Consider the following 19,706-nt stretch of genomic DNA (forward strand, 5'->3'; position numbering starts at 1 on the left):
TTTCTTCCCCGTTCAATCTCATATTCTAGCATGTAACGAGTGTGAGATCACTCCCATTTCCTTCAAACATACCTGTAGGGAAAGGGATGAAGGTGCCTCAAGAGCCATTTCCTGGTCACATACATAGCACTGCAGACTAATGGCAGAAAAAATAATTACTGCCCCTACCCAGGCTCAGTGTTTCTGTATAGATTTATTCTGTAGAAGATAGCACTTGAATTTTGCAGATTGAGCAGACAAATGACCTTATGGTGATAAATAAGTTTGTTTTCCATAAAACCCAACAGGAAGCTTTTGCATAGTTACTGCATTATTTATCTTGAGAAGAGAAAAGAATATCAGCCATATGCCCAAACCAATGTCCTTTTCTACCAAATTAATTTACAGAGCCAAAACAATTGCCTGTAGTACCTCCAAAGACTGGTGATGGCCACAGTGCAGGCAGCTGCTAAACAACAAGCAGATCACAAACATTTCCAAGGGTTCAGATGAACATTTTCCAGAGGGGACCCATGTGTCATGGCAAGTTCATGCTGCTAAATTGGACCATACTTGGGTGTGAATCTCAGTGGGAAAACATGCTCTTTTCCAGTCCCACTGCCATTTTTCTGTGTTTGGTGGCAATAGACCCAAGACTAGAATTATGATTGATGTCTGTCATCCAGTAAATGGTGCCGATGTATAAAAGCTTTCACACCATGTCTGAAGGAAACAGAAGGTCCTTTTGTTATTGGAGTGGGAGCCTTTGGTCAAGAGAACCAGAGCAGGAAGGATAATAACTGGAAGGTCAATTTTACCCCTGCTACTTTATATTCAGAGGTCTGTGCTGCTGTAAGCTGCAAGAAAAGAAGGCAAGTGATGGAAAAAAATAAGCATAAAATAAAATCAATTTAAAGAATAAGGCCTCTAGTAAATTTACCAGATCAAAAAATGAAGTATTGCTGAATAAGCTCTTATTATCCAGTGTCAAGTACAATAGCATGTAAATGAATGTAATAGAGATGATGAACTGCTCAAACCTTGGCTAATGCTCTTAGGACTGATAGAGTTGATGAGAATTTGAAGTACAAAAGGAGTTTTTTTTAGAACAATATCGCTGCTGGTTTTGAAAGATGTTATTAAGGGAAGCTAACAGACTCATCACAATCTTTTAAAGCTGTGTTCCTCTAATGAGCAGCTAAATGGCAGCTCGTGTATAAATGACAACAGTTCATTTAAATTGCACCTTGCTGCTCAGGCTGATGGTCAAGCAGATACATAGAAAGTAAAACTATAAAGGAGGCATAGCAATATTTGGGTAGACACTTCCTTCTTTTCTCAGCCTCTGCCTTGTGTTGAAGTGCTAGACATGGAGTGGATGAGAAATGAGAGCTCAGGTGATGTCAATGGGAGCTGCCTGACTTGTCTAAGGAGGAGGAATTAAACATGAATATGAGCATAGGGCATTTTTTGAGGTGTCATTTATAAAATCAGGGAAGGGTTGGATGGGGGAGTTGTCAGGAATGATGTCTTGCAGGGCATGGAGCCAGGCAGCTCCAGCAGGCAGGTGACAGTGGGATCTGTGTGGAGGAAGAGCAGGAGACTTTGCAGAGCAAACCCTGTCAGAGTACACACTAGGCTGACAACCTGGCATCAGAAGTTCCACCTATTGCAGGAAATAGAAGAAAAGCCTTTCAAACCCTGGGTGAATGCAAGACTCTGGGCCTCGATGGCCTTTTCATACAGGCACTGCTGGAAAGTCAGGAATGACACATTTCCACAGGAAGAGCTGTTGTGCAAGGAAACACAAAGGGGAAATTGAACTATGTTTTTTCACATATTTAGAAGACTGATGACCTGAGAAATTCACCTGGCAAGATATTCATTACCTGCATGTTCCCAATCAGGATTTCCCATGGGACATATATAACGAGCAATTTTTCCTTTTTAGTCCAGAAGCCTGCGAATTTGGGCTCCCCCTTGCTTAAATTCCTCATATCCAGACTGGCCTCAGAAAAAAACAGGATTGCAAAACAGGAATAGCTGGATAGGAAAGCTTGCATTCATCTCATGTGATGAAATTATAGTATGGTTCAGCTGAAGGTAGCGGTACTAATGCACTGTGGTGTTTAATATGTGGTTCTTCAGTTCTCTCTGTATAATTACCACCCCACTCACCTTTCAGATCATAAGCAGTACCCTTCACTTCTTTTCACTCCCATCTAAAGTAAGTTTATGTGTGAAACCCCAGCTTTCCAGATTTTCTTGCTACAGTATGAAGCAGTGATTACGGGAAAAGGAAAACCCACTTTCTTTAACTGGAGTAGAAATGTAAAGAAAAAAAAATACTGAAGGCTTGCCAGATTTGCATCTGACATCCCCTGAGCTTTCATTTCTCATCCACTCCATATCTAGCACTTCAGTAGTCCTGTAGTTGTGCAGGAACTTTCCTTCCCCCTTGGTGCTTCCCAAGTCCAATCCCAACTGTAACTCCTTGCTCTTGTTTCTTTCTCAGCATATGTTTTCTTTGCTGCAGACAAGAGCTTGTGATGGAAGGGATATTGTCTGGTCCTGTGTCTTGCTCTTTAAGCACCTGCTGGTATTTTGCAGTGAGGTGAGTGTAAACTCATGTATCAGTAAAGCAGCTTTTAAAATTACATACCAAAATGGTAATTCTTATGTTGTGTTTATTGCTGAGGCTGAGCAGCTTTCTCTGGCTCTTGAGAGCAGCAGCATTGATGAGGAAGGTGGGGGTGGCAAGAGGTAGCCAGAGCCTTTGCAATCCTCCAGGTGCTGAGGAAATTGTGAGTAGCTGAGTCATTTGGAATCATAGAGCCATCAGTCCAGGTTGGGAGGGACCTTAAAGGTCCATCTAGTCTGCAATGATCAGAGACATCTTCAGCTCGATGAAGTTGCTCAGAGACATGCCCACATAACTTCTGCTGGCTGGAAAACTTTATTTTTGCATAATTGTTGGAAAGGGTCCTAGATGCTTGCCAAATAAACTGTCAGAGGAGAGGGGATTTGCTGCTCTGTTGCAGAAGCTGGGCACAGCTCTTTTCTGCTGGGGGCAGGTAAAATTGCTGAGCTGGTGAGCATGACCATGAAGGCATGTGCCAGCTCCTGACACAGAAGGGGAAATAGCAGGCTCGAGGCTGATGCCACTTACCAAACAATCAAATGGTGGTGTGGTGGAAGGTGTAAGCCTCAGTTGCTGCAGGCAAACCACAAGGGTAGGCGTGTGAGTGTGGGATACATTCGTATTTGAATCTAGCATAATAGTTTGAAAAAGCAAAGGTAAAGCTGCAGTGGGCGTGTAGGGAAAAAGGTACAAATGGGGGAGTAATACGCAAGGTGAACTGGAAAAAGAAGGAGAGAGCATAATTATTCTGGGGAGTATTTTGCATTTGAATGCTGGAGTTTTTCAGACCGCAGATCAAAACCAACACTTGGAAGCATCTGCATGTGTTTCCAGCTCACAAAATACTGATTTTAAGAGTTATTAAAGGCCTGTTGATATCCAACTCTCCTTCAAAAGAGACTCCAATATTTAGTCTAAATTCCGTACCTAACACTGTACTTGCAATAGGTAAATATAGATATGATATCTATGAGATGATGAAGAATAGTGCATGAATTATATCCTTCCTGCCTGGGTGAAGCTATCCATCTGCCTTAGCCCTCTTCTCTGGCAGAGGACTGCATGCTGGAAGGCAGAGGATTTGAAGCTAGAACTGAGAATATGAAGCCACATCTCAGGATATATTCTGTATATATTCTGACTAGTGATTAGTTGCAATACCATTTATTTTATTTTGATACATCTTACCATCTTTTTGAAATCAAAGAATCTCTATTTATTATATGCTTATTAAAATAATGTGATAAAAATACTAAGTGTTTCAAGTATTCTTTTGACAGGTTTTATGTTACAAATATCATACCATGAGTCCATCACATGTGGACATGAGTCCACCTTGCTTCTCCTGACCTTCTCTGAAATTATTAAAAAGTATGTAAATAAAATAAAACTATACAAAATAAATCTACTAAAAATCAAAATGAAACCTCAAACTTGTAAAACAAGTAAATCAGAATTCTAATGCAAAAATGTTTACACATTCTTGTCACTGGCGATTGTAATCAATTATCATAAAAATATGTTCATTTTGTCCAAGCAAATTTTATTGCTTTTTTACTGGTGAAATTGATGCAGAAATCTGAATCCCAGGAAGATTTTTTTAGCCTTTCCTATTTGCAAATTATGTAAACAAGAAAGCAGTTAGAAATGCAGTCATTTATTTTGAAGCAGGGATTTTTTAGAGGAGATGCATAAGACAGATCATGGCAGACCTGAATAGTTATTATGGATCTTATGCATTTAAGAAACTCAGAATTTGGCAGTAAATGAGCCTATGTAGTTCAATATCTTGACTACACATATGCTAAAGCATATGCTTTCCTGGACCTACATATTGAAGGATTTTGTTTGTTTCTTTGTTTATTTAAAGCTATTTTTCCTGGATGTTATCTGTCTTGGATGCAATTGTAAGGATGACATATGTATCATACAGATGACCTATATTAGCCCATTCTTCCTCCTAAAGGAGAAATTTTGTATCTTTATGACCAGATGTTATGCATGCCTCTTCAGCAATATTAAATGGAGCAAGGCATAAGAAGAGACCAAAAAATAGAGAGGTTGTCAGGAGAGCTCTGGAGTCTTTTGCTGTCACAACACAAAATAGCACTGATGGTTTCTGTTTTCTAAACTAAAAATGGCTTGTTACTTTTCTCTATCTAGAAAACAAATTTAAATCTATATGCCTAAAACCAAACCAAATTGTTATTAACCCCATAAACAACCTAAGTCATCCCATTGGAGTTGTCTTCTAGCTCACTGAGGAGTAGCAAAGATCTTCTAGGCAAAAGCTGAATATTAGCAGGATGAAATTATTGAGAATATGTGAGTGTTACTATACATGCATGGAAGGCAGTCAAGAGCGGGATAATAGATTGATACATTCCGTCAGACCATGGAAAGGTTTGAAAACCACCATGAGTGTGGTTTCCCATGAAAATCCTAAGAGGGAGAGAGAGAGAAATGGAGAGCAGGAAAACAAACTAAAAAGAAGGGCTTTTTGAACTCCTGCTGGTGCACTTGTGGTTATAGTTGGCAACAGCACTTGCTGGGAGATCAGCAGAGATCTCATGGCCAGCCAATAAATTCTGGTGGCTCCCAGATCTTTTGGGGATGTTTCTACTTCCATTAGCCTTTTATTAGCTCTAGCAAAGTAGATAAGCAACCATTCCTATGCAGGTACTGAATGTATGTGCAGTACTTCACCTAACAGGTGAAGGCGTATGTCCAAGCAGCACAGTTATGTCCACATGCTACCTTCATTCTCTCCCTCTTCCTTTGCCATCTGGCTGGCATCTTGAATTTTATGCCCTCAAACATTAATTGCTTTTTCTGAATTTCATATGAGTTCAGCCTGGTGTTTGCGACTAGAAACACACAAATGTGTGAAAAATCCAAATTATCTAATTCACCTGGGCTGCCCTGCACAAATTTCACCTGAAACCTCTGCTCACACTAAATACATTTCAGTGTAGAAGATGTAAACTGGGGACACCCAGTGCTGCTGCCACAACACAGAAAGCCCCAGCCCTGCTGTTGTGCAGTTTGTGGAGCCACTGGCACACTGAACAAAGCAGGTGTAACTCATCCTCACCTATATTACACTCCCTGGGCACAAGGCTGCAGAAAATAAGGGCCACAATTAAAAAAAAAAAAAAAAAAGTGAATGCATATTTTAGTATCAAAGAATGGGAATAGTTATGGGATGTTTAATGGCTCTTTCACTCTTGTTTGATGGGTTACAGAACTCTCAGCTTTATTCTTCCACAAAAAAAAAATCCATCCATTGTTTTTGCAGGAAGCTTTTCTTGATGCTAGATGCCCCCTGGTGTTTTATGGGAATTATTTTATTAACTGCATTTCCTGAAATGTTATTATTCTACTTTTCTCACAGAAGATGTTTTACTGTTGCTGACAAACGAGATTTCATACTTACCTGTCATGGCCTTTATGATGAAGTTTGAGTCTTCCACACTGACACATCTTTTCTCTGAGAGGGTCAGACAGCCTGTTCACCCTTTCTGGCTGCCTGATCTTGTGTGATATACCTTCATTCTGCCTGTGCTGATGGGTTTTCTGAGAAATGGGATTGCTAAGGTGACCGCTACATCTGGAATGGTTTCCTTCTCTTGAATAATTTTGCTCATGTATTTCTCAGCATTGGATGCATCACTCTCATATATAGAATATAAAAAGTCAGACACAGAGTCACAGAATATTCCAAGCTGGAAGGATTATTGAGTCCAGCTCTTAAGTGGATGGTCCATACAGGGACCAGAGCCAGAACCCTGGAATTATTGGCATTAAGCTCTAACCAACTGAGCTAATGCTCTGTCTGTGCTTCCCAGCCCTCAGCACTCTGTTACTTTTATTAGCAGCTCATGCAAGGAAGGTGCATTGACTCCCTTCTTTCATGTGCTGAACAGTTGTTGTGTGATGGAACTGCCACTGGGCCTCAACTGTGGGATGGAGAAAGGAAGAAAAATCATGACTCTTGCACAACTGGATTGATGTCAAAGGATATGTGTCTGAGTCAGATATGTGTGCTTGTAAGCATAGAAAGATGTGCTCCTGAATGAAATGACAGATGACAAGATGTTAAACGTTCTGTTGGTGTGTAAGTAACCAGCTGGAAGTGCAAGGGGGCACTTGTGATACCTGGCCATAATTCACACATGAATGGTTGGCCACCTCATCAGTTGATGAATTTCTGCTTGGATGTTAATTGCACAGGATGCAAGTTCCTTTTATTCTAACCCTGAGTTTCACATTATAGAATTTCATGTTGCTCTTATCAGCCAGAATATCTTCCTAGCACATTAATATTTCCTCTCCTATAAATGAATTGGACATATTTCTAGTTAAGTGTTACTTCTCATTAATGTGGAATGGTTACAGAGTCAATACCTGTAAAACACATGAGACATTCAGCAATTTGCTTATAAATCAGGATTCAGGTAAAGGAAACAGTTTTTTACAAGTTTCTTCATTGTATCACTGCTTTTTTATTACTGGAGATTTTTTGAGCTTCGTGGCAATCAGCTGGAATCAAGAGAGGCGCAATCACTCCTCACAGCTGCTATGTCAAGTTTCTATACTTCTCAGCAGTGTTTTCAGATGCACATTCTCTTGAATTCTTGGTGAGGAGGAGTGGGAGGTGTTTAATTTTCAGTGCACCCTCCTGAGCACTGCATGATTCAGTAGCACACATTACAGAAGAGTGTGCAGAAAGTGACTGTGATTTCCAGGGATGATAGACACCAAGAGCTGATTATTTCAGAGTGTTCTTAATACCATGGTGATCGGCTTGCATTTATTCTGAAACCAAAATGGGGGTATTGGCTGCATCTTCCAGTAGCTGCCTCCCACACTGATCTCTTTTTGTCCTCCCTGCTAGTTTTCCTGGGATTGGAACCCCAGTGGGCACCAAACCACCATTCTGGGAAGTACCAGCTTATGTGCTGTCTCCAGATTCTGCCCCTAGAACAAGCTCTTCCTAAAACCATGCTTGGCTTTTCCAAGATGCACAGCTCAGTTTCTGGATGAATTAGTGGAGTTTCTCTTATTGCAGTAGGATAACAAGGGCCAGATGTAATACTAGTCTTTTCCTGATTAAGCAGCAGGATAGTGGCATTAGCTCTCCTAGTGTATGATTCCTGGATCCAAACTTTATGGTGTATGAGATCCTGGATTTCTCCATCATACTTTCTTGGCTATCACTTTCTTCCACAGAAAGATAATGCATGTTATCTTCAGTTAATTACTGTTTTGATACCTTAAGCATGAGCACAATCTCTAGTCACCAGTAGCACTATCAGGTGCATAGCTCATTTATAATAGCACTGATGGAATACCTCTCAGTTTGCACATCACACTGCAAGGTAATCTTTTGCCAGACTTCAGAGGACTGCAGACCTCCAGCTTGCTAGTGCATCATCTTATCAGTCTCACTCTCAAACTCTTCATTGTTTCAGTAGCACAGCTATAGTGATTAGATTCTGTATTTTTCAGATTTCAAGACTGCACTAAGCAGGGACACAACACTTCTTTTGTCGGTAGATTTGGGTTTTGCTTTGTATTCCAGCCATTATTTTATGCAAGACCAGGACCAGGTGAGTTTTGATCCCTGGCACAGAGCTGTTTTGACCAATTTACTGAAGGTAAACTGCTACGCACTGGTCATTCAATTAACATTTAGTGTTCTAGCTAGAGCAAAACAATGCCTGAACTGTATTGCATCAACTCTCACCACCTTCTGGGTATGATTGCACTTACATGCTGGTCATGACCACCACGCTTGTGAAAGATGGCAAAAAAATACACAAAAGTTGACTACTCTGATTATGCATCTCTTACCTCTCAACGTCGTAAATCTACTAAGTTGTCATTTTATAGAGTTTGACTCGTGGAATATGTGTATTTTTCTTGTGAGAAACATTACAGTCCTGACCCCTTTGTAAAGTTTTTCTAGTCTGGTTCTGCCAGCTCAGCAGGCAAGGAGTGCAGCATGAAAGGCTGCTCTCCATGGTTCCTGTTGCTTCCCACATCTCTTTCTCCTTTATAGACATATGGATGTATAATTCTGATTTGTTTATCTGACACTAATATTGATAAATCTTAAGGGGTCACATCAAGACCCTGTTGATTTAGGTACATAACAGGTATGCAACAAAATTTCACCTGCTCCAACCAACATGTCATCTAAAAATACATCTAGCTTCATGTCTAATCTTAATGGTCATTCTGAGAATTCATTCAGGATTTTGTGATAAAGAATAGCAAGTTTCTTCAGCAGAATTGCCTGTAGATGTCTAGTTGTCCTGGTAGCAATGTGATGCTTTATGCCAATTAATTAGCATGGTTCAGTGACGTTTTATGCTTTTGGTATCCTACTTCAGTAGTCATGCTGCAAGGGATATAAACAATGGGGGTTTTTCATAGTTTTGGTCATTACAGATGGAACATTGAGATTTCTGGTGTGTATGACTCCTGGAAGTATCATGGCACAGGCCAATAAATGCACTGGCTCTCACTGTTGTATGAAGCCATTGTGTTTCACCTATTTCTTTATGCTCATGCCTGCAGTTTCTCTGCTTAGCTGGGTTTACTCATTTTGAATAAACCTTGTGGAATTACTGCCATGCATAAAACAAGGTGCTCATGCTGTGGCCAACAATGAAGGAGCCACAGTGGATTGGTGTGCTTTGCATGCTTCTCCTGGGCTTCTGCTGCTGGTCACCTTGGAGACCTGGACTGGCCTCACAATTGCTTTAACTATTGGCAGCTCCTGCATTTTCTGCATCATGTGTAATTAGTGGCACTTCTTGAATAACCTGTGGTTGTTCTAAAGTGAGGGTTTTACTCATGGTGATGAGAAGTTCCCAAAGCTTCTATATTCCTCCAGGGGATAATATTTAATATGTAATTTGGAAGTTTAGCAAACTTTATTCCAGTTCGCCAACAGTGGTGTCAGGAAAGTTCCAGAAGGGGGATAATTCTCCTAGATGCTGTACCACAAATAAATACTGCAAGAGGAGAGTGTCTGCTTGCAGACATCTAATGCAGAAGAATTCTGGAATACCTCTAGAGATCATGGAGCATCCATAAAGCCATATATGCCTCGAACCAGGCAGCCATAATGTATTCTGAACTCTTCAGTTCTCCCATTGGCCCTGGGTAATGACATCAAACACTGCTGGCTATTAGGATTTTACATATTTTTGGTTTAAATTATTGACTCCAGATGAAGTTTTAATTCTGCCAGCATTGCTTCTTTATCATCATCTTCCCATCCTATTCTACTTGAAAATGCTCCTTTCAATGTCAATTAATTTGTTGCAAAACTGAGAAGAATTTTCAGGGTTGGAGTGTGTATGTACCACAAGAAACAACAATCCCTTTTTCAATGTTCACCAATAGCCTTATTAATAGTAATCCTCTTAATAGTACCGGCCTCTTGGTAGTCATCAGCAGAGAGGTTTCTTTTTTTAGTAGATATCTCTAGGTTTCATAACCTGTAAAAAAAAAATGGTTCTCCTTCATGTGTGCCATATCCTGGGTACAGCCCTTGCTCATATTTCATGCCAGTGCCTGCTACTAGGCAGCAATTTGGTGATCCCCAGAACAGGCATTCCCTGATCTCTTAGAGGTTTGTAGCTGTTGTGTGAGAAGATGCAGAGCCCCATCTTTGGTGCCTAGTAAGTAGTGTGAGTACCTCCAAGCCTGTACGTGGTGGTGGCAATGTTTGTTTTTCTTTCTTCTGCTCAGTTAACTATAAAATCTATAGGAAGATTATCTTTGCACTCTCTATCAGATTAGATTTAAATTGGGTCAGTGTGTTCAGACATTACTGATGGAGAATGGAGAAAGACACACACTCCTTGACTTCCTTGTTCTTATCTTACTGTCTTTTAAAGAAAGGCTACATATTCAATTTCATTTGGGTCTGCTTGATTCTTGAATGGTTAATAGTAATGAAAATTTGCATTGGGTCTTTTTTTTTTTTACTATCTCAGTCAAATCTCATGCTTTGGGAAATAAAATTTGTAGGAATCATGAATAGCAAGTAGGTAATTCATTATTCATATCTGTCTGCTGGGAAAAATGTCACAGAGTGGGTAGGTGGCTGGACCAACATTGTGTAATGAGTCTATGAAAGATGGGAAAAAAAAGTCATGCATTCTGACTGACTCCTCTGCCTTAAACAATGAATATTATTTCTTTTATGATTATTTGACTTTAATTAATCTTGTGAATATGATTAAGATGCCCAAGTTTATCCAGGAGGATAAATCATAAATGCAAATTACACATTTATAGATGATATACAGAGATATATATACAGATTTCCTTCATTTGATCTTTTGACTTACACCCTAGTAAGTTTGAAAATGAGGGTTTTTTTTTTCCTTCTAAAAACCTTTGTATTGCTGTAAGTAGTTTCATAGTAAATAAAAGAGGATGAGCAATGAAAGAGGGCCTGACTTCAGAGCTGAGAGTGTAAAGGAGTAGGGAGAAGGGAAGGGAAGGGAAGGGAAGGGAAGGGAAGGGAAGGGAAGGGAAGGGAAGGGAAGGGAAGGGAAGGGAAGGGAAGGGAAGGGAAGGGAAGGGAAGGGAAGGGAAGGGAAGGGAAGGGAAGGGAAGGGAAGGGAAGGGAAGGGAAGGGAAGGGAAGGGAAGGGAAGGGAAGGGAAGGGAAGGGAAGGGAAGGGAAGGGAAGGGAAGGGAAGGGGAGGGAAGGGGAGGGGAGGGAAGGGGAGGGGAGGGAAGGGGAAGGGAAGAAGGGGAAAGAAAAGGAGTATTACAGTTGGAAGAGATCTACGATGATCGTCTGTCCAGCAGCCTGTTTTGAAGTAGTGCTGTGTGAATGTGAGCCAAAAGCTGACAGACTAAGTGTTAGCTCAGAGGTAACTTAAGACTGAGAGTATTGTAGATCAGATATCAATATTGAAGATTTCATTCAGAAAGATATAATCAACTCTTAGGTTTGGGGGAAGGCTCCAGCTTCTCAGTGTGCTTGCGTCCCTCTGCATTACAGAGCGAGACACATACTGCCATTTCAGGGAAAGTGCTTACCTAAGTTTAGCTGGGGATAAAACAACATGAATTTAAAAATTGTGTATTAGAAATAGCACAGTTTTTTTTATCTTGACACATTAAAAGGCTGGGAGTTTAGCAGGTTGTTGTTTTGTTTTTGTTTTTTTTTTTTGAAACATTGTACTGTTCCAAGCTTTCTTCAGGTCTTACATGGTTGTGGACATGGACTGTTCTTTGCAGTAACCTGTGGTAGTGACACCAAGCATTGTGTCTGCCACCAAAGGGAAAGCCATATGTAGTCTAGTGGGTGGGCAGGAGGAGAGAAACTGAGGCATGATCAGCTACTTTATCTGTGTAGTTTAAATTGTAATTTACCCCTTAAAGTAACAACCAGTAATCTCATTAAATAAAACATCTGAAGATTATAAGATCTAACAACAGAGCTTAGGCTAGATCAAAATCAAGGCACCAAAAATTGATCCTTTCATGTTTTTTATAAAAATGCATGTTCAAATTCCTAGATCTGACTTCAGCTATTATGATCTACATCCACAGTCAAAACAGTCTGTTCTGCAAAATCTCTAAAAGGAAATAACAAGTCAAAACACTTCAGATGAGCTTTTAATTTAGTGAAGGGAATGCTGTGTTATGTCATGTTAATAAGCTAAGCCTGCCCTGTGTCAGAGGAGAAACTTGTCCCTTGACTGGTTCTGTTTACTTGGTGCTCGCCTCCCACAAGAGTAATTTGGATTTGGTCACAAACTGCTTAGGACACAGTCTGAAAATTAATGTGAAAATCCCAAATCTTTGGTTTCAGGCAGGTTTTTACCCTGGCTCAGCGCACAGCCCCACAAGCACCAGCTGGCACAGGGCAAGGAGCAGGAGCATGTGAGAGCCAGTTGCGGCAGCAGCTGAGCGCTGTTACACCAACGCAGCTTTCCCACTGTGAGAGAGGGAGCAGGAGGGAGCTGTGAATAAGAACAGGTTGGGTACGATCAGATGTTCTGAGGAGGCGAAGGGAAATGATGCCATCTAGTCTCCCAAAGGCTTGCTGAAAACATGGTGCAGGACAAAAGCAGCGCAGCCTGCGAGCATCATCTGTGAGGGAACAGGGTATTTTCAGGTGCTTTGGGAAGCCAGACTAGTGAAGTATTCCTGTAAGAGTGCATTTTCTCTGTTGTGTAAATAATTTAGCAATGTTGGTGTTTTGTCTTTAGGCATCAGTATTCCTATAAAGTAGTCATTAGTAATACAAGTGGATGTGAGGAAATAGGAAACCTTTTTGAGTCAGGGGGATGTAAACTCACCCAGAAGAGGAACTGTTCTTTTGAGCTTTTGTGCAGAGGTTAAAGTCTCCTACAGCAGGCCTTCAGCCTCCTGAAACAGCTACTTGACCAAGCAGAAGACTAGCAAATTTTATTGTTTAGGCATGGGAGCCTTTTGGCTTTGTAAAAAAATCTGTGTTACCCTACACAGTGTAACCCCATTTGACTGCCTCCTTCCCCCTGTGCTGGTTAGGGCTGGATGTCTGCGAAGTCTGTAGAGAAATAATGTTTGTACTGGGGAAGCTCTGTGTCTGCAAGACTGCCTGTAATGGGCAAAAATTCAAAAGAAACAATTATCCTGTAATTTTCATTTGTAATTTGAGATTCTTTTTCAAACAGTGAGGTAATAAGTAAATCCTGGTATAATCTTCATCCTTTGTGAGACTTTTGCTTCTTTACCACTCAGCACTTGACTCTGGCACTCTTGTGAGAGGCAGGGGAGGACCAGAGTGCCTGGCAGCCTCCCCCTTCCTTGCAAGTCTCCTGCACTCATTTAGATCTCTCTGCTAAACTCTGTAAGGAAGAAGGAGAGCACAGCTCCTTTGATGATCTTGATCTAAAAAGTAAGTTGTCATCTAAAGTAAAAGAGAGAGACTGCAGTGGATGAAAGAGAAGCAATTTGCTGATTTTCTGGTCTAGCAGTGCTGTTATTCTACCTGTGTCCCAAGCCCATACACAAATAATTGGGAATTTGCTGTCTTAATGGTTGTTGGGGTTTTTTATTGTACCTCTGTGGCTGTGTGAATGAATGTAAAAAGGGTTTTGTACATGTGTATTTGTATATTTGGTAGACACTGCACAGCTAAAGCCTCTTCCAATTTTCTCTCTAATTTATTTTTAATTTTGTGACCCCCCCCCAGGGGTAAATCCTTATTACAAGATATAAAACCATCTTTTCTACAAAGCAGCTTATTTGTTGATATTTAATTCAAGCCAACAGATGCTAAGCTGTAGCTTTTTTCCAAACACTAAGACCTCATTTGTATATATATCTGTCAAGTGTGTCTCACTGCAAAATTAGTAAAAAAATTAAAACTTACATTATCATTCTAGAAAGAGCAAGAAGAGAAGGTTTTTATTTCTCTGCAATAAGACTATGCTGGACTTCTGAATCTTGAAACATTCTTAACAGGCAACTTACTTTTAAATCGACATTACATTTGAATTAGACTGAATATGAAGACTTACATTTTCAGAAGCTCAAGTGCTGAAAGAAGCTGGGGGTTGCTTTTTGAAGGAGAACCTCCATCAAAAGAAGGCAGTGTCTAGAGACAGCATTACTGTGTGCACTTACATAAATGCATGTTCACTGGCATCACTATGTGCTTTGTCTCATGGGAAATGCTGCCCTTAAGCTAACCTGCACACTTTATGGTTTAATATTTGTTTATATGACTGGCTGAAACTCCTAGTCACAGATGTATTGCAGTAATAACAAAAAGACATGATCTGAAATGATCTCTCTTCCTACTGTATCTCATTCTAATCAAATCATATTTTTTAAAAAGCTGAAAAAAACCCTTTAAAATTCTTTACTAGTTGGTTCAGGTGTAGGCATCTACATTTGTTCCTTCTGGTCTACTATGCTTACAACTCAAAAGACATGAATAATTAAGTTGCTTTGAGTTGTCATTGAGGGAAATATATTTTTTAAAACTCAGATTGTCTCTTTTTGCTTTGTTTTTAATAAAGTGTGATGGTTGTGTTCCCATCATTGTTTTTACACAAATGTAATGTTTATTTCTATTCAGGGTGTGAGTCTTAGAATAAAGCTCTTGATTCTCTGTGCTTCTCCTTTTAGTTTTCACAAGTCAAGGCTTCCCACTTATCTCCTTGACTCCCATTTCCATTCTGTTTGTTTTCTGAATTCACTGCGTTTGCAATCTGTGATTGCTGTTCAGAGGTCCTGTCCTGCTGGCAGCCCCACACCTTCTCCAGGTTATCTTCCACTGTTGCCTTTTACTGGGTGTTTTCTGCTGAACTGGGACATTTGAGTGTGGTGACTCCATTTCAGCCACCTGTCAAAACCAGGACTCCCCTGCCTCTGCCTTGATCTGCCCATAGCACTGGACTGAGTCACTGCAGATTATCATCTTCCTGCTGCCTATCTCCCCAAAAGGTCTCCCACTTTGGAAGTGATTCCTGAGCTTTTTGCTCTGCCCAGCATTCTCAGCAGAAACTGCTCTTTTGCAGTTTGGACTGTCTCAGAGATCTATATCAAAGATAAGTTACCGTATATCAAGTATTTTTCTTATTTTCATCAAGAGCAAAGGAAAAAATCAAGAAAGCAAAAAGAGAGAACTGTGTGTGCCAGTTTAAATTGTAGAAGAGTTAATTCCCATCACTGGAAACTCTCACTTTGCCCATTAGCCAGGAGTCATAGCCATACATTTATTTTTAAAGCTGACTTAGTTGGCCACGTCTGAGCAATGCAGTGATCTGGAAATGGAAGAAAGCACTGGCAAGCCAAAGGCACCAAGAGAACTTAAGCTGTGTCCAGTCCTGGCTCAGGCAACCTACTGCTAGTGCAGCTCTTGGGCCTGCTGCTTCTCTCTGCTTTTGTAGATATCATCAAGGTCCTATTGTGACAAAAAGGGATTCAGGTGGGATTTCCACTGTTGGCATAGAGACTGCAGTTTGATCTCTCTGATTTTTTTGGCTTTATCTTTACAGTTAAAATGAAAAATCACTCTGCAGCTTTAACCACATCTTTCCATTGCATTGCTGTTTTCCAGTTGATGCTTTAAAGGCATTTTCTGGGCAGTATAAAAATTTGAGATACAGTTTCAGTACCTGTAAAGGATTTATCTTACAATACCTGTAAAGGACTTAGTGTGGTTTACCCTGATTTCAGTATAAATTAGGACAACTAATCTCAAATTCCTTTTAAAATCCTCTCCCTAAATATATTTTTTAAATAATGGAAATAATTCTACATGCTCAAATCATCATAAAAGTACGTAAATGTAGTCATAATTATGTCTGAAGGACAGGATTTAGTAAGTGTAACAGGGAAGGGTGGTATGATTAAATGTATTTACTCATTATTCATTGTCTTAAGTATTACTCTACTCACCACCTTGTTTCTGCTGTTTTTCTGCTGCTTACTGAAAGAAAGAGAGGGAAAGAGGAGAAAGGAGGGAGGCAAGGAAGGAGGGGAAGGAGGAGGGAAAGGAGACTTCTAGCATTTACAGTTTTGCACTCAATGTCATTATTGCTGTAACAAATAATTAGGCTGTTGCCTAATAATATCCCACTGAATGAGTGTATGTGTGATTAATCTGTTAATGAACAAACATGGAATTATTTAGATGCTTAATTCAGGTGAACCCATTCATGTCACTCTATCAGGGCCAAGCTTTAGCAGCTATGATTTTTGAATTAACTTTTGAAGTAGTTATCTGTTTTAGTGTGTTTGAGTCTTATAAGATCTGAGATGCCTGTGCTATAGAGAGCCTGCTGTTTCTGCCATGGTTATAGCAGCCCATATATCACCAGGTCCATTTGAACCAGAGAGTGAACACTCTTGGGATGAAGGAAGGTTATGAAGGAGAATTGGGAAGCCTGAGCAAGGCCTGGTGGCAATGGACAAAAATTATCCTTTTCTTTTGTGTTTTCCATCACCCATTTTGGTGATCACAGGCCATTAGAAAAGCTACAGAAATATGAAAAAATCTCAGACTAGTGGAGCTTGCTTTGAAAGTTCCAAGACAGTTCAAATACCATTTTTAGTACTTTGGCAAGACAAGTAAACCCCAGTTAGATTCCTTTCTAGGCTACAGACTCTGAAAGACCTCCAGTCCTCCTGTGTTCAGTCACAGTCTGCCCCTTTCACAGAGAAGTCTCATCATGTGTGGAACTTACTGTAATGCAAATAAGTCATAGGTTTGCCCACCCTAATTAATGAGCTGTTTGCTTTTGAATGGAGAACAACAATCCCTAGTCTACCTTGAGGAATGCTTTGACCTTTTGAAAGTTGTGGGTTTGATCTGCAGGCTGTATTGTAGTGTCATTTTTCAAGTGGTGAGGATTAAATACTGGGTGATTGACAGGGTTCCCATGGAAGGCAGCAAACCTGCCTGCTTTAGAAGAAAGATTCTGGGAGCAGAGCAACTGCCACCCAAAATATGTCTCAATGCAGCCTTTCACAAAACAAGTCTGATACTTTGAACCTCTAGGATGAGAATAATCATCCTTGGAGCAGGATCCCTCCTATGCCCATATGATCCTGTAACTCTCCTGCTCTAATATTCCATCATATTTAAAAATACTGCTGATCTCTCACCCTGGCAAAAACCTGTTGCATCATATGTGCAGCATACAACCTTTTATCAGGGTATATGGAAAGTGTAAATGCATTCTATTTACATTTATAAATATTTATAATTATATTATTATATATAATTATACTTTATGTTTATAAAGTATAAAAAGTATAACTACTCTATTCTTTAGCACTTTATATGTGCACATATATGTGTATATATTACTTTGGCAAGCTGGCTCTTGTAATTTCTGCTAGACAAATAAGGTGTGTTAGTTTTCACTTCCTTGCAGCACCTTTTTGTATATTCTGGCTTTCAACTGCTTAGTGTAAATGCAAGAGATCTAGATAATTTTTCTGGACAGGCAGGTATTTGGGGCATGTAAACCTCACTCTTACGTAATTGTTCTTGTTTACTTCCACAGGAGAAGAAAACTTGCTGGCAATTTTGAAGAGGAGATGGTGGAAGTACATGATCCTGGGGATAATAGATATAGAAGCCAATTACCTGGTAGTCAAAGCTTATCAATACACAACTCTTACCAGTGTACAGGTAAGGACTCAAAGCATTTCCTCTTTTGAGATAAGCTAATAGGTCCAGAGGGGTCGGTGGTGCAGTATCCATTGGCTTCAGTGAACAATAGCTAATTGCTGCCTCTGACTTCTGTGTACCTTTTAATGCTGACTCATAAGACACATTTTTTCATATTGGACTATTTTAATTATTCAATATTTTCCAAACTGTACAAAAAACATTCTGACTTTCATTTTATTTCTCTGTGCTAAGCCATTCATAACCACATTTTTGTCATTATCTACGTAATTTAATCTTTTGAGGAAATATTTTCAGATTGGCCGAAATATTTTTCTCACTTTGTATTGTACTTGGAGAAAACACAAGCACTTCTTTTAGGGTTCCTTAATTAGATCTGAGTTTCTAAAGGTCTAGGGTGGGCTGACCCTATCTGGACATCAGGTGCCACTCTATAACCCTCCTCCACAGCTGAACCAGGGGAGATGGAATATAAGGGAAGTTTTGGGGGTCATGATAAGGACAGGGACAGATCACTCACCAGTTACCATCACAAGCAAGACAGACTCAGCTTGGGCAAGTTAGTTTAATTGATTACCAGTCGAATCACTCACATTTTCCCACTACTCCAGTGCAGCATCCCTCCCAGAGGAGACACTTCTCCACCAACTTCTCCACTGTGAGTCCTTTCTACAGGCTGTGGTTCTTCACAAACTGCCCCAGCACAGATCCCTTTCACAGGTGCAGCCCTTCAGGAACCAGCACCTTCAGAGAGGGTCCCCTCCAGGCTTACAAGTCATGCCAGCAAACCTGCTCCAGCTTGGGATTCTTTTTCCATGGCTCCACAGGTCCTTCCAGCAGCTCTACCACAGGGCTTCCATGGGATCACAGCCTCCTTTGGGCAGTGCTCCAGCACGGGGTTCTGCACAGCCTGCAGGTGAATCTCTGCTCCACATGAACCTCCATGGGCTGCAGAGGGACATTCTGTCTCATCATGGTCTGCACCATGGGCTGCAGGGGAATCTCTGCTCTGGCCCATGAAGCGCCTCCTCCCTTTCCTTCTGCACTGCCCTTGGTGTGTGCAGAGTTGCTCCTCTCACACGTTCTCACTCCTCTCTCTGGCTGCAGTCTCTGTTGCCCAGGGTTGCTTTTTTCCTCCCTGCTTACCTGTGTTATCCCAGGGTGCCACCACTGCCATTGCTGGGCTCAGCCTTGGCCAGCAGCAGGTCCATCTTGGACACAGCTGGCATTGGCTCTGCCAACTTCTAGCTGCTGCTCAGAGAAACCACCCCTGCAGCCCCCACTGCTGTCACAGCCCTGCCAAGCAAACCAGAGTATGTTTAGGATCCCATAATTAGATCAGAGTGCAAAGTTGTCATTAAGTAAAATGAATGCAGTTTTTATGAAGAAGTCTGACTTCAGTGCAAGCTGTTAGATGTGTTATATAACAGCTCAACTGCAGCTTTCAAAAAGTGCAGTCCCTGCTAAAAAATTATATGTGCAAAAGCTAGGGTACTGATTTCTTCAAAGATACAATCTGGATATTTTATATATAAAACCACAAAAGAATCAGGCTCCTTCAATTTAAGTGGAAAAGTGAATAATAGAAACATTTTTAAGATTCTGGAAATTGTCTGTCTTGGGAAATCATTGAATACTTAATTGCTACTTGTTCTAAAACAAGCCTAGTGCCTCTTTACATTATTTTTAAATAACTGAGTAGCACTAGTTAGTGTTCAATGTATTTTACACCTTACTTACCTGAAGTTTGCATTAGAGTTAATAAAATAAAGGAGCACCAGTTAATGTTTTGCAGGATCAAAGCTAATTAAGAGTATATTTCTTCCATAACTGAAAAGCAGTGTTGGAAAATCCTGAGTTTCTTTAGCTGAATAAGAAGCAGATATAGAAGAAAACTATGAATTCAAGG

At 40.4% G+C, this 19,706-nt stretch overlaps 1 protein-coding gene across 2 annotated transcripts in view; it reads left to right on the forward strand.

Annotated features, from left to right (window-relative positions):
* Positions 1-19,706, forward strand: part of SLC35F1 (solute carrier family 35 member F1) — a 233,193-nt gene that overhangs the window by 166,745 nt on the left and 46,742 nt on the right. For both annotated transcript variants that reach the window (XM_063151066.1, XM_063151068.1), the window contains exon 3: positions 17,670-17,797. In XM_063151066.1, the coding sequence (XP_063007136.1) occupies positions 17,670-17,797 (128 nt within the window). The remainder of the gene's footprint in view (positions 1-17,669; positions 17,798-19,706) is intronic.

Source organism: Melospiza melodia, chromosome 3, assembly GCF_035770615.1.
Source record: "Melospiza melodia melodia isolate bMelMel2 chromosome 3, bMelMel2.pri, whole genome shotgun sequence".
Lineage (NCBI taxonomy): Eukaryota > Metazoa > Chordata > Aves > Passeriformes > Passerellidae > Melospiza > Melospiza melodia.